General features: G+C 51.1%; 1 protein-coding gene across 4 annotated transcripts in view; it reads right to left on the bottom strand.

Moving 5' to 3' along the window:
- Positions 1-14,925, bottom strand: part of LOC144178741 (fasciclin-2-like) — a 92,522-nt gene that overhangs the window by 41,817 nt on the left and 35,780 nt on the right. For all 4 annotated transcript variants that reach the window (XM_077706822.1, XM_077706824.1, XM_077706825.1 and 1 more), the window contains exon 2: positions 5,295-5,454. In XM_077706822.1, coding sequence (XP_077562948.1) covers positions 5,295-5,454 — 160 coding nt within the window. The remainder of the gene's footprint in view (positions 1-5,294; positions 5,455-14,925) is intronic.

The following is a 14,925-nucleotide window of genomic DNA, read 5'->3' as shown; positions in this document are numbered from 1 at the left end:
GGATTAATCATCGCCTCCTGTATTGTAAAAATACAGGAGGCGATGGATTAATCCCCTTCCCCCTGTTTGGGCCGGCCGATCTCTCTCTTTCCCATGTGAAGGAATTCTGACTTCACTTCAGCGTGCCAAAGGTCCGCGATGTAGAAGAAAGCGGTCATTTCTGCGTAAGATTTCTCTTGATTTTGACTTCGATTTAATAACCACCACCGACAGAGCTGTCGCTATGCTTTTGCACAACTGCTATTCCCACACTCGCATCAAGGTTAACGAGTGGATTCTGCATTGAGCCTGCAGGCAAAGAAATGTTTGCAAGACGAACGTTACAATTTTGACTAATCGGAATTTTTTTGGAGTGCAATCATGAGCCGTTCCGCGTTCATTTATGATAAGTGCTCGCATTAATTAGCAAGACTGCAGTAGCAGTTATTAATACGAAATATTTTACGGAGCAACAGCACATGCCAGCAGAATGTAACCGAATATGAGCAACGTCGGATCGCGGCTCGTTGTACCTTACTGAAGGCTATGATTTCTGAAAACAAAACAAATAAAAATATAAGGAAATAAACAAAATTGTTTTCGCGCCCCCACGACGAAGTTTCCTGTGTGAACGATCCTATGTGACCGAATGACCTGTAATAAACCGGCCCATGACAAAACGCCATGTGACGAACGGGCCTACACTCGCATGAAAACATGCAGTATGCACAGCATGAATGCCTTGTCATCTTGCTCCAGCTTCATTTAACACCTTAAAACTTCAATAAAAATAATGCTAAAACGTTCGCGAAACTCCGCTATTTCCATCACTCTCCTAAAAGGTAATCTCTACAGACGTCGACGAAATTTGACGGGTCGAAGGATTAACTTGGGACCATTTTGTTCGAGTTTCCACTTGGGACCGTATTGCCCGGGGCCAAACTGCCCGGGATCATTTTATCGTACACCCGGATAATTCGGTATGTTGTTCAGAGGAGACGCCACGATGTTACCACGCTTTCAGGAAGTCATCGTGACGAGACCAGGAACACGTCCGATAGTCTCGGCGGTGTCGAGATTTGGGAAAGCGGTTGCGACTGCTGTTTGCGTTTCTTGTTTATAGCCACTAATTTCGCGTTTTGTCCTCCTCACAAGTTTAAGCAGCTCCGCAGCAGTGTTCAATGTCGCGCCGCCACAAAACCAACCGAATTCACCAGCCCTCAAAAATAAAAATCACTAAAGGTGCAGTCGGTTTTTGTTGCACATTATATAGCGCGTCCAACCCAATTCAGCAGATTAGTCCCCTTACACTCCTAGACCCTTGATGTGTCATCCGGCAGACCCTCCATCGAGCGTGACCTCGGAGCAAACACCACCCCGACGACGGAAGGCGCAAATCTGGCCCGCGGAATGAGTCGGCGGCAATTAGCGTGACTAAGCCCCGCAATCACTGCATAGAATGAGACAGCGGTGCCGTGTTTCCTGTCCCCGCGGCGTTCGTGTCGAGACGGAGCGTGCGATGATGCAGCGGCGCTGAAGCGGAGACTTGGAACTCGTGTTCGCTTCTACCGCAGACGCACGTGGTTCCCTGTCGAGTCGATTCGAAGCGCCGAGTTTGGGTCCTGTCATACGAACTTGTAGCACAGCCTTGGGTTGTCTCCAAAGTCCACGCTAAGCGTTTTTGAGAGCGACTACATTACTGGGCTCAAAGCAGACCCCTATACTCACACAAAAGCAGAAACCCCTACAAAAAAAAAAAGAAAACCGTGTTAATGCATTTACTTCACGTAGCTCGGTACAGCAAAAACCTGCCCCCCCCCCCCTCCTCCTCCCCCCATTTTTTTTTCTTCAAGCGAAGTTCGTCTCGTTGCCCAAATGCCCCGCAGGAAAGCCAACTTACACATCAAGCGCCTTAAAGAAGCCATGAAGAGAAAATACAACTTCGTTTAATTTGAAAGAACTAGGATTCAGTATCTCACTCAGCTCCATTACAGCCCCAAAAGATGTTTAACGAAAAAAAAAAGCAAGAAGTATTTAAGAACTTTCAAATTTTGCGCCACAGGGACGTGTTATGAGCAAGAATGACGTCATACGGGCCAACAATAAAACATAATTTTCAGCGCGTTAACTGCACGTTAGCATTCAAGTGATGCGGTCAAATGGAACTAGAGGCCCCATTACAGACGTGCAGTCCTGTGTCGTCGCGACAGGTGAGTTAGGCGGGCGCCAATCGCACAAACAAGGTTCCGTAACGTCATAGAAAAGTTGCGGGAAATTGGCTGTAGGGGGTCGCGACTGCTTCACACGTTTTCTTCAATATCTCCGTCATTTGTTCGAAGATTGCGATGATATTGGTATCATTGTTATCGGGACTAAGCAGTCTTTCTAATAAATAAGAACAACACGCTTCCCGTGGCCGGAACCGAACCTGGGCCCCTCGCGTTATGGAGCCGACGTCTATCCGATTGCGCCATTCCGACAAGGGCGAAGGAGTTCGGATTTCCGACTCAGTTTGCATGGGAGTTTCAGGCATCTTTCTCGTTCGATGAAAAGAGCTTTGATTTTTTATATATATAAAAAAAAGCTGCTGCACTACTTTCGCGTTTTTTTTTTTTTTTGCATGCGTGCGTCTTTTAGCCAGCTCTTTAGCTCTAACTAGCAGAACGTTAGTTGCCAACTTGACCTGCCGGAATTCTGTGGGTTCCGTGTAGCGGCAGCCCACTTCATTCCAGGTAGCAATTACGGCTCGGTTTATTTCGCGCGGCGCACCGGATGAGTTCGGCCTTAAAAGGGGCCGCAGCTTTTACCAGTTAAGACGCGCTACCGTTCAGCAGGTTTATTCTAGACCCGTCAGGATAATGAGCATCGCTTTACTGGGGCGCGTACTTTTTTTAAGGGGTGTTTTTTTTTTTTCGTATATTTGAAAGCGCAACTCTATACGGAATGCCCATCAGGTCTGGCACATCAGCACAGTCATTCGCGTCACACCGACGGTACAGCGCGCGGCCGCAAAAATCGCGCCCAATTTATTGTACCGCCTCTACAGCATCGCCGTCATTGTTGAAAGCCACCGTCAGTACAGCGTAATAAGCCGCCGCGAAATAAGAGCACAGAACGTCCCTCGTAGTAGCATGTTGGCTCCACGGAATGTATGGGGGGAATTCCGAGTTGTATTCGTTTCAAAAGTGTCCGTTTCACGTCAGTTTCATTCCTGGCGCATAACTGCTCTTGCGAGGATTCTGCAGACCGATGGATGTGCTGCGTCACATCTCGTCTGCTTTCAGCCAATCAGGGCTCGTCATTCGACACAGACACTTCGAAACGGACAAGACTGACAATTCCTCTCCAGGAGAAGACGCTCATCTTAACTTCCTTGGGGCAGTGTTCGAGCTTTCCTACACGCCTTGCTCACACGCAGCCGACCGGTGCTCGCGAAAGTTGTGCGCAGTCCAATTCGAGCCCGTAAAAGAATGCGCGGAGGAAATAGGGAAGCCGTTTCATTGTTCACTCCGGGTGCGCTTTGCGGCGCGCACACCCAACAATTTGCACGTAATATGGGTCACACTTCCGGCAACACCAGTCACATCCACTCCACACCATACCACCTCTCTCGCATGGCGGCGGCGGCCGGAAACACTGGAGTGAAAGTCATTACTGTCTGCGCTCACAGAGACCGGCGCGCACGTATACAACGGCCGTCTCGAACGCGCGCGCAGCGGCGGGGGCAGGGATCAGGCGGCTGCCAGAATGCAAACGACGTTAGACGGCCGAGATTCTCTAACCGCAACGCCGCTGCTCTCAGCACGAGAAAACGACGGAGGGAGAAATCAAGCCGCCGTGGCACATGCAGGGCGTATTCGATACATGGGGTGGTAAAAGCGCGCAGCCTTGACTCGCTAACGCAACGCTGCCTTTCGCAAGCGATCCTGGGCGACGCGGGAGCAACCCATCGCGAGGCGACAATTGACGGCTGTCGTCGACACTGACGTGCACACATCTGCATATATGTACACGACACACAAGAATGAATCCCGGAAACAGACTTCCATCCCTGACGACGGTATCTAGCTCATCTTTCGTCGCCCCGTTATCCTTGGAAGCTGGAGGAAGAGGCAAATACACCAACAAAGCGCGTTTATTGAAAGCGGTCTCAAAGTTTCGGAGAATACTTGGCTCCTTCATCAAGGGTGACTGTGTATGACAGGCAGCAGTTATATAAGTTGTCTTCTTTTTCTTTCGGGGAAATTTTCCAGAGCGGTCCCTTTTCCATTTTTTCCATTACCAGATTCGCTGTGGTTACAGAAATGAAAGCCCCCATTGCAGCTCCACTCGCTTGTTTGAAATATTCCTGCTTGTAGCAGAAATATGTGCTCTGCAGGCAGAACTGAAAAAGTTGCGATATTTCGCCGTCGTTGAGGCAGGTCTTGGAGCTGAGGTTGTCGTCGTTCTCGAAGGCAGTTGTGGCGGCGACCATGGTTGGGGTATTTCTCTCTATAGTTTAACCAAACGAGACAGTTCTGTTCACATTCAAGTCGTTAAAAGCTCCATTCATTTTATTCTACGGTACAAAAAAAAAAAAAAAAAAAGACCGCCTCAAGACCCTCACTCCAACCGGCTTTTTATCTGCTCTACCCCCGCTCCCAAGATCAGCCGAAATTTTTATGAACAAATATTTTGCCAACGCTAGCTTAACCCCTGAGACATTCCGGAAATGGTACACCCCATTCCTACCACCTCGATGCATGCGCCTCCCTCACACCCGCCAATCTCCAGCACCTAATTTGGCACTGTCCGAAATTTACGCGTTACAGAACCTTCGACCCTCCTCCAAATGCCTCCTCCTCATACATCGACCCTCGAACACTGGAACCCTCCACGCTGACTTTAATTGCGCAGTACTATCTAGAAAGCGGTCTAGCGCGAGCAGTTTAGAGCCGTGAGCCTGCTCTCCTCACCCCACGTGGACTCTTCCGCATTCGTAAGGAGCCAACCAGCTTCAACTTGAACGGTTCAAGATGTCCCAAGCTATGAATATCCCACCCTCTACTCCCACTTCCCCCACTTGACTTAGCGTCTTCCTGATGTAATAAAGGCTATCTCGTCCTCCGCCCTTACTGACACTAGACACCCCAGAACAGTTCCTCCAAAGAAAAGAAGATCTGCTAGAAAGAAAGAAGAAGCTGCTACTTTTGGGCAATGCGTACAACGAAATCTGCAGTGCTAACCGGCGGCTGACTTCAAGGGGATCGAAGCTAGTTCCAGCGGTCAATGTCAATTCATGACATGCGGCGGGGCGAAGGGCAGCGCCAACTGACCTGGTGATCTCCTGTCCATTGGGTCCGGTCCACTTGAAGTCCGCGAATTCGGCCTGCCCGGAGCCCTTGCAGAAGAGAACGAAGCCCTTGCCCGCGGGCTCCGTCTTGTTCTCGCCGATGGGGTTGATCACCAGGCTGGGCTGCGACTGCCCGTACGACACTGCGGGACAAAGGAACACGGCGGTCAGGACATCGCAACGCCGCCGTCATTCACAACGAGCTCTGTAGCCTGAAACACACGCGACAAACGAAACAACTTTTCCAAGGCATTACTATCTGTCTGAAGCTACATTCCATTTATTGCGCCCCAGCGGAGACTTGAACAACAGGATATACCCGCTCATAACGGTAGAGGCCATGAGAACAGCCACTGCGGCGCCGCCTCTTGTCGCCTTTCTGCGACGTGCACGGGGACCCAGCTGAGTGTTGGTAGGGGCTCTTGCGGTGTTTTCGCTTTCTCGCGCTGGTTCCTGCCGGTACGCTCAGTAAAAACGTTACTGTCCCGTCCATAATCAAAATAATACCTTGAGGGCATGTCAAAGAGCAAGTGAGGCTTGGTAGGGTGCTCGAGAGCGTCAGCGCCATCTATCTGAATGGAAGGTAGGGCTAGGCTCTGAATCGCTATACATGAGCATGCTGGTTTAATTACGCTTCCGTTATACTTTGGGCATTTATAGCGACCAAAGAGAATCACGCGATAGTACACCGTCCGTGAGTCGGAAAGAGACAGAAAACTCGTAACGTGTTTTGAAGAAAGCCTCAAGAAGACTGTAAGAGTCGTCTCGACTCCTCGACGATCCACGCGAAAAGCGTCATCGCTTCTTTCCCGTATACACTTTAGGGCAGGAAGGAACAACAAACATACTGCGTGGCCAGGTGGCGCCCCTGCTAAGCCTATTTTCGTGCGCGTCGACCCGACGATTCGCGCACCTCGCGTCGCCGAACCATCGCAAGCGCAACAATGCTGCGCGGTTGTTGACAAGGGAGGGCCAGGAAGCATCGGGTCGCGCCTAGCTAATTAGTAATTAATGCCCGCCGCTAACACGCCTTCGGCGACGCTTATGTGTTGTACAAGCGGGCGCGACAGGCGATGACGTGTCTAATGCGGGTCTGAAGGGTTCGACTGCCACATCCCTTCCCGACAGCGATTCCCCGGCTAGAGCCTATCCAGCGCGTCCACGGCAGCATTTTTGAATGCCAAAGTTCGGTAGGTCGAAAATCCTATAGATCGTCGCCGCACGACGATTGTCACATGTCTGTCACATGTATCGGGAAGTGGCCTGTACATGTGACAGACAAAATGACCAAAGGCGCAAACAAAAACGCGTCAAAGAAAGCTCGGATCAACGCCAAGTTTCTCACGGAAGCTGCCACGAAATAAGGAATCGAACTGAGCTAAAAAGAGGGTTGGGTAAACTGCAGTCTGGATGAGAAGGGAACCCGGAGCCCCGGGACTGCTAGACGTACGACCACGCTTTCCTGACGCCACAGCGGCTCGGTGCTTCTAGCCGACTCAACGTGGGCCTACGACTTGAAATGTGTTAGGCTCATGTACTGAGGCCTACGAGTAATCTGAGCGTGCCAATTACGGAAATAGCAATTAGGAGAGCGCGAGCGCTATCCAGTGAGACGCGATGCGAACACGGGTATGTGCCGGCCACGTGTAAGGCCTAACGTCACTGAGCTAACGTCACTACGAACGTCCACCGGCACCCGCAGCTTGGCGTAGTTTCACGTTGCTTGGGGCGTCGCCAGGCTCAGCTTTACAGCTACCTGACCTTAAGCCTACATATAAGCCTAACGATGACGACTGGCCAAGTGTCGAGTCATGGTACCGGAGAGAAGAGACGCAAGGGGAAAGAAAGGATGATGATGATGATTAGAGAACACGTTGGGCAATCGGTCCCCCCCACCCCCTCTCTGCTCTCTAATAAACGTGCTTCCTAAAACATGCGTTTCAGCGGTATTGATGCTTTATGGCATTGACATTCGTTTTCTTTCTTTTTGTGCACATAATTAACTCAGGCACCCTCCAACAAATCTCAGGCGTCTGCCACATTTATCTCAGGTCCCTCGACAAATATTGTACGCGCTTCATGTAACGCCTCCAGATAGGGCGAAAACGCGCATTTATAGTCAGTTTCGTCAAAGTGCGTAATCAACCACCCCCACTCAACATTCCCAGCATTGTTACCCAATTTAAAGTCGGTACAGAGGTTAGCTTTCCGTGTATAATGATTGAAAGCGCGTGGAATAATGCCTTGTATTTTCACAGCCCGTAAATCGCTCACGCACGCTTCAAACATTGGCCCCATATGGCGCATAACCTGCCCTTCATTCCCTGCAAATTTAAGCTGCACGTCACAATTACTTCTTCCAGCAAATGAGGGCAAACGTCTTGCGGCTTCGCATAACGCCCCTAAGTAGAGCCAAAACGTCCCTTTATAATTCACTACAAAGAGCGAAATTAGCCCACAAACAATCTTTCACTGCGCATCACCCTTTTCTTTCGAACTCAACATCGGCGCATGACTTGGTTCTCCGGGGGCAAGCCAGATAACGTGGGTGTTCCTAGAGCCGCACTATCAGTACCACTGCAATAAAGAACAGCGCTATCCAGCTTAAGGCCGTGTCTCCTACAGCAACATCGTGGCGCCGGTGACTCATTCCCAAGGGACAATATAAATGATTTCCCACTCGGGTGCGTCAACCTCTTGCCGCTCCAAATATCGAAGACACGGTACCGCCGCCGCTCGGGTCGTTTATTGCCTCTGGCGGGAGAGACCGCCTTGCGCGCCACGCGTCGCATACGAACCGCCAAGGGCGGTCGCACTCTCAGATTTCCGCAGGCGGGTGTCGTGCCGTCGGAGCAACCACCGTCAGTGGGCGGAGCAAGGGCTACGCAACCTCGAAGGTCAAGGTCGGTGCAACAGCGAAGGCGCGCGCGCGACTATCGCACGCATCCGTCACGGAGCGTGGGGGGCAGAGGAGGGGGTCGTTGGATGCCCGAGATTCAGGATGGCGCCGCGCGGAACGGTCGTTTGGTTTATGTGTACATGACAGCTCTGAGACAAACGGGACAGCGCCTGGAAGTCGTCGACTTAGACAGTAGCAGCCACCGCAAGTCGCCTACAGAAGTGGCGCTTGTCTCATATCTAGTTACAGCTGATACATGTGACAAGCCACGAGTTCATCAAGTTGGCTCGCACCGAAGCCAGCCGTAGCAGAAGACGTATACGAATTACTACTCTAGGCCACCCAGAATCATTAATACCCCTGTCACACGGGCACTTTCAATCGCGATTGAGTCGATCCGGATCGAGCTCAATCCGGATCGGGCGCATGCTACACGGCAGTTTCAATCGCGATCGAGCTCGATCCCGCTCGAACTCAATCCTGGTTTCTCAAGCGCGATCGAGGCTTCCAAGCGCGATCGAACGAAAGCGGCGATACTCTCGTCCCCGCTCAGTAAAGACACAGAAGGTGAAAACTTCAACTAACGCCACAAACTGTGTCAAATAACTTGGCCCAGATAAGCGTGAGCTAACAGTTACATAGTTACGTATACCTACGACCGCGAGAAGTTACCAGACGCCGGCCGCAAGTACAATGTTAGTGCCATCTAGTGTACACGAGTGCAACCGGTGCAACTTTTCGATCGCGATTGAAACAGGCCGTGTAGCAGCGGCAGTGCGTCGAGCGCGCTCGAAAACTCGATCGCGATTCACTTCAATCACGATTGAAAGTGTCCGTGTGACAGGGGTATATAACACGCGCCGAAATATCGATGATGATAATGATAATAATAATAATAGTGTTTTATTGATTCCGTAAACAGAGTACGCAGTAGATGCAGGGGGGGGGGGGGGGAGACATTTGTTTTTCGCCTCATCCAGGCTTGAAGCTACTCTTAGCTTTCCTCTGTTCACTTTGCCTACAGCATTAAAGTGGCGAGAGGAACGCGATTAAATTTCCCGCCGTAAGCGATGAAGGCGACCAGAAGTAAACTTTGCTCTCGAACAACGCCGGAGACTTCACATAAACGGCGCTCTTGCAAAAACCGCGCGGAGGCCACAGTCCCGCACGAAACCCCGCATGCCCGACCAGACTGGATTGCGAAGTGAACTCGCGACGATAACGGGAAAAGGAAAGCCGAAGCAGCCCGGAGCGGAGCGCGCCAGACGCGTCGAGGAAAGGGTCAAATGTGCCTGATTAATGACGCGGGCCTTCCTTCCGCCTCTTAGCGAGGCACGCCAGCGAAGAGCAACCTCCGCCAGGGTAGGAGGCTATCGGGCGAACGAAGGTCGCACGAGACGCTCTCGAGCGAGAGTCGCACCCCATTCATCTTGCCCGGCGCGCACCCGACGGCAGGTCCCGGCCATCAAACATACGCGGACGTGCGCAGCACGCCGCCGACTAGATCGACGCCGGGTTCACGTATACGCTTCCACGCTGCGATATGAAACCTTGATTTGGCCACTGACGGCGATGGTTCTCGCCTGCGCGCCAATCAACTCAGTCGAATTAAGAAGAATGCTGACGGTGAGCGGCTTCTCCTGGGGGCGACGAATTCGTGCGCGCTAGTGGGTATTTAGACATCGATAAATCCTTGCGAGAGTGCAATAACGCAAGTGAGAGCGCGATAACCGAGGCAAGGGTCAACACATTCGCCTTCGTACAATGTAAGCCGAGCCAGTTTCAAGTATCGTCCGAAAAAACATCGCGATCTTTGGCTGAGTGTCGATTGTCGGGCGCTAGCTGCTAGCTGGAATGACCCCGCGGGTTAATTTCCCCACCCTGACTGTTGTGTTCCGATTGGTGCAAGCTGCCATGTCTTGCCAATTTCAGGCAAGGACGTGTCACTTATGAGATTAGCTAGCCGTTGCTAGCCTGCTGGTCAATGTGCAGCGAAGGCACGCGTCATCTCGTCTGCCTGGCAGCCAAACGCCGAAGCTGAAACGCTGACACCAAATTCCAACGATTGAACTCCATACAGGGCGCCTTATTCGCGTTCGTTGGTATTACGCCTGACCAGCGGACGACTGTTTAACTTCACTGACCAAACCTAACACGTGAGTCGTGATCAAACCTGTAGCTTCAACAGAGGCTGCTTGAATTCAGCACTTCTGACTTGGGTTTAGAAGCCGTGACTTGCTGGTGCCGAAATAGGAAAACTTGAGACGCGGTCGGGGCCCGTTTTGGCCGCGACTAAAACCTGACCGCCGTTTGTGAGATTACCGGCCGCGGCGGCCGCTTCTCTGATGGAGGCGAAAAGCAAAAACGCCCGTGTGTGCGAGATTTCGGCGCACGTTAAAGATCCCCAGGTGGTCAAAATCAATCCGGAGCCCTCCACTACGGCCCGCCTCATCGCCTTAGTTGCGTCGGCGCGTTAAACCGCACAATCAACCAACCAACCAACCAAGTTGAATCAATCAATCAATCAATCAATCAATCAATCAATCAATCAATCAATCACTCACTCACTCACTCACTCAATCAAAAACTATGAACAAGGTCCTCCTCGCGGTCAGGCGTAGTTATGTTTATTGGTGCTCTGCCACTGCAGACGTACTCTATTATCAACGACGCTGGCACTGTGATTGATTGTAGGGTTTAACGCGCCGACGAAACGCACGCGATGAGGCGCGCCGTAGTGGAGGGCTGATTAATTTTGACCACCTGGGGATCTTTAACGTGCGCCGAAATCTTGTACAAACGGGCGTCTTTGCTTTTCGCCTCCATCAGAAAAGCCGCCGCCGCGGCCGGGAATCGAAGACGCTGACACTGTACTACGAGTAAGAAATCTTGCCAGACAACTGTATACCTTAGTCCACGCCTCCTCTCGTTTACAAGAAAAAAAAAACTTAAACCTCCAAATATTTTTAAGGTTAAACACGGTGTTAGTGAATAAACGTTTATTTGATCAAACCCTCCTCCTTGCAAATTTAGTGAAGCCTAATAAATGTGATGTCACGCTCGTACGTCCCCGGAGCGGAACTTAAAGGGGCCCTGAAAGGCATTTTGAGCACACTAAATGAACTAGCGCAATCGCTAGATTGGGTCGCCAACGTCACCTGTGCCAAGTATTACTCTTTTACGCGCAGCGGAAAGCTCACACTTTTGTTGCAAAGTTTGTCGCTTTTTTCTCACCCTTTCCTTCGTGTTTTTGGACGCCGCCATCTTCACATGTCTACATCATCGATTCCCAGATGTTCGTCATGAGCTAGACATCCTGCTATTGGGCGGCTTTTTCACGCACTTCCGGCAAAGAGATGAGTCGTCTGCTCAGCGTCGGCTCGCCGGCTGATCTGCCAGCGGAGTGCCGGAGTGCTTTGACATTTTTCGACAAACGAAACAAGTGTAAACAAACGCTTAACCGTTTGTATTGAATGCAACACGGCCATAACACGATGTGGATTTTATCTTACGTGAGTACGTACCATAAAGAAAGTCCCGTGGCACTTCTTTGGTGCAATCGCAGAGAACGCACTGAGCCGAATGCCCGGGTTTGACGCGTACATTTTATTCAACTTCAAAACAATCCAGAGATGCGTTTCGAACGAACGCAACGTCACAACATGCGTTGCAAGTCTGAACCGCGATTGACAGACGATGAGTTGCCTCCTCCTGCCCGTCGTAAATACGGCACTCACCTCACACCCGGTTTGCGGGGACGAGCAGCAAGTCACAACTCTGGCGCGCAAGCGAGAAGGCTTTTAGCCAGGCACACTGCACATACCCCATGCGAGGTTGAGTGGTACGTCGTTCGAGAAAGATAATCCAGACCATGGGAAGCACTATCCACCCGCAGAAGTACAATGTCGCATTTCATCGCGAAACGAACGCGTCCACAACACACAGGAGGCGATACACACACACACACACAGCTTCGGTCGCTGCATTGGCTTAGCTGCAAGCTTCGTTCGGACAATCAGCGATGCTACGACGATACAGAGCTGCGTGAGGACGACGTGCTAACCACTTCACGTATTTAAAAACACAGGGGCAAAGAACTAGGTTCATCGGAAGCAAAAAATCTTTCCTCCATTATAGTGCCTGAAATATACTGGCTAGTGTGCCGAGGGCGGACTCCAGGCGGGCGCCGGGAGCGATGTACGCGGCCGTCTGCCGCTTGGGGCGCTGCCGTGCGGGAGTGTGCGCGTTCATCCGGCCCGAGCAGATCGCGCGGTTACCTCCGAGCTGCGTAGCAGACGGCAGCGGCAGAACCTTCCATTCCCGCTTGCGACGAAAGCGAGCGAAAGCGACGGGAATTCTGTCGCGCAACCAAAATTTGTCCCGACCATTCGACAAAAACGATCGTCGCGCGACAAAGCGACGGAATGGACCTCTCCCGGGGTACGTCACGCGGAGGCCGTGACGTCACGGAAAGCGCACGTGCTGGGTGTGGCCGGGAGGGTGGTTGGCAAAACATTCAGACCGGCGCGCGGGGCGTATGCATTGAGGCTGCATTAACGCGCACAAAAGTGGAGTTTTTGTTTATTTGTTGGCTTTTCTAATGCCGGTGGGCTACTGTGCTCTCGGCTACGCAAATCTTGCGAGCAGAACCAGCGGCATCAGACTTTTTGGAGTCACCAAAGAGGTATATTCGGCGTGTATTGTGGACGCGCGCAATGTGCCGAAGAGGCTGGCAGGCAAAGCAGCGACATGGTCTGCTCGTACTCATAGCAAGATTTCCCGTTCTCGAACTTCTGTTGTTCTCCAAAGCGCAGTCATACCGTTGACATTGGCAATCCGCGCTGATTCGTGCCATGAAATGATGCTGTTTACCAACCATCTACTATCATGCAGCACCAGCAGAAATTTGGTCAAGTGAAATAGTGCCGGGCAGAGGGAAATTTTCTTGCTGCGAAATATTGGCATGTTTTGAGGAGGTAGTGTATTGAAAACACAATGAATGCCTAACCTTCTTAGGCGACGCGAAATAAATGTTTCGACGAGGGATCCGCGATAGCCGCCTGCCGCCAGATCGACAACGACGAGTTTGGTCTGATGAGGGGATCTGTCCAAAACGAACGAAATTCATTGCTTGTAAGTACAATAAATTTTTACCTTGATCAATTATATTCTGCCTTGAGGATGCGGCAAAACAGAGATGCTTGCCGTGCTCACATGTAGCATCGTGCCTTCGGCGCGAGATGGGCTGCTCATGTGACTCGAAAAAACTCGAAAAATGTGTTTGCCCTAAGCAAACAAACTCAGTGAATGTATTCTTTTGTTGCGGCCTCCCAACGCTGGCGTATGCAGCGGGCGTACAAGGACACCAACTTTAACTATCATGAAATAATGACTACCGAAAATTATTTCAATGCTATATTACTCGCACAATGACGATGAACCATTTCGTGATTTCACGGGGGAAAAAGGTAACAAAACAATCGGTCAATCACGTAAAGTATGACATCATCGCGATATTTTTATTGGAATAATGTTTGGCTTTTGCTCTTCATATTTTCGTTTCGTTGCTGCTTATTTTACTTTTTAATTCTTTCATGCTTTACCTTTCCTTTTTCCCCTCGACATGAAATCGTGTGTACGCCACTGTCTCCGGGCGACGCAATGGGACCAAGAACAGGGAGCGTATACGCTGCCTGAGGCACCGCGCTTAGCTTAAGTGGACCTCGAAAGCAACAATGAATGAGCTTTTCTTGGTATGTGTCCGAACACAAACAATCTTAAAAAATATCCTTGGAATGCGTCACAACAGCACCAACCTTCAGAATGACTCGTTTAGGCTGTTCTGTCGCGCACTGATTATCCGAAAGCGTCGCCCTTCAGTTCACCTTACGGTAAACGAAAGTGTTGCGGAGGTTGTAGATGCGGAAAGCTACATGGAGGTGCGACGGCCACAGCTAGGATAGCTAGACCCACACCTGCAATGTAGGCGGCCAGTGACGGCCCGAACCAACGGCACATCGTTCCTTTCGGGCGCCGCGCGGCCAGGCCGTCGGCGCAGGGGCTTTCTGCCAACCGCCACCGCACTTCGCCGCCGCCAGCAGGCGCCACCCGTCGCGCACGTGCGCTTCGTGACGTCACGATGTTTACATACAGGGAGAGGTCCATTCCTGCCGCTCTCACTCGCTTTCGTCGCAAGTGCGAACGGGCCTTTATGCGCAATCTCCGCCCCACATAAAACAAGCTCTTGCTTGTCGCCTGAGCATACGGTTGATATCTGACTACGTTACACTTAGCTTGCCAGTGTATTTAAACGATGTCACTAGGTTTGAAACGTCCGCGCTCGGCGTGCAGCTTTGTAAACGCAAGCGGTTTCACATACGCACGCTATTTTGCTGCTAATAGAGTTTTAGTACAGCGTTTGTGGCCTTTGCATACGCTAAACGCTAAATTTTTGCGTCCCGCTACGTGACACCGCGATGGGAGTTTTAGTAGAGCCACAGAACAGGGAGCGTCTCATCAGTTTTGCGTAGCGACACACTAATGCATACGGCGCCATCTGTCAAATGTTTTCCGAAATGTCTCGCCGGCTGATCTGCTAGCGGAGTGCCGGAGTGTTTGGACATTTTACGACTATCCAAACAAGTGCAAACAAACGCTTTCCCGTCAGTGTTGAATGCAACACATGGGCAACATGGGTGCAGCTTGTCAGAACACG

This window comes from Haemaphysalis longicornis, unplaced genomic scaffold (assembly GCF_048455015.1).
Source record: "Haemaphysalis longicornis isolate Haplotype H1 unplaced genomic scaffold, Haemaphysalis longicornis Haplotype H1 scaffold_4, whole genome shotgun sequence".
Lineage (NCBI taxonomy): Eukaryota > Metazoa > Arthropoda > Arachnida > Ixodida > Ixodidae > Haemaphysalis > Haemaphysalis longicornis.
Note: the sequence above shows the minus strand (reverse complement) of the source record. Positions and strands in the feature narration are given on the sequence as shown.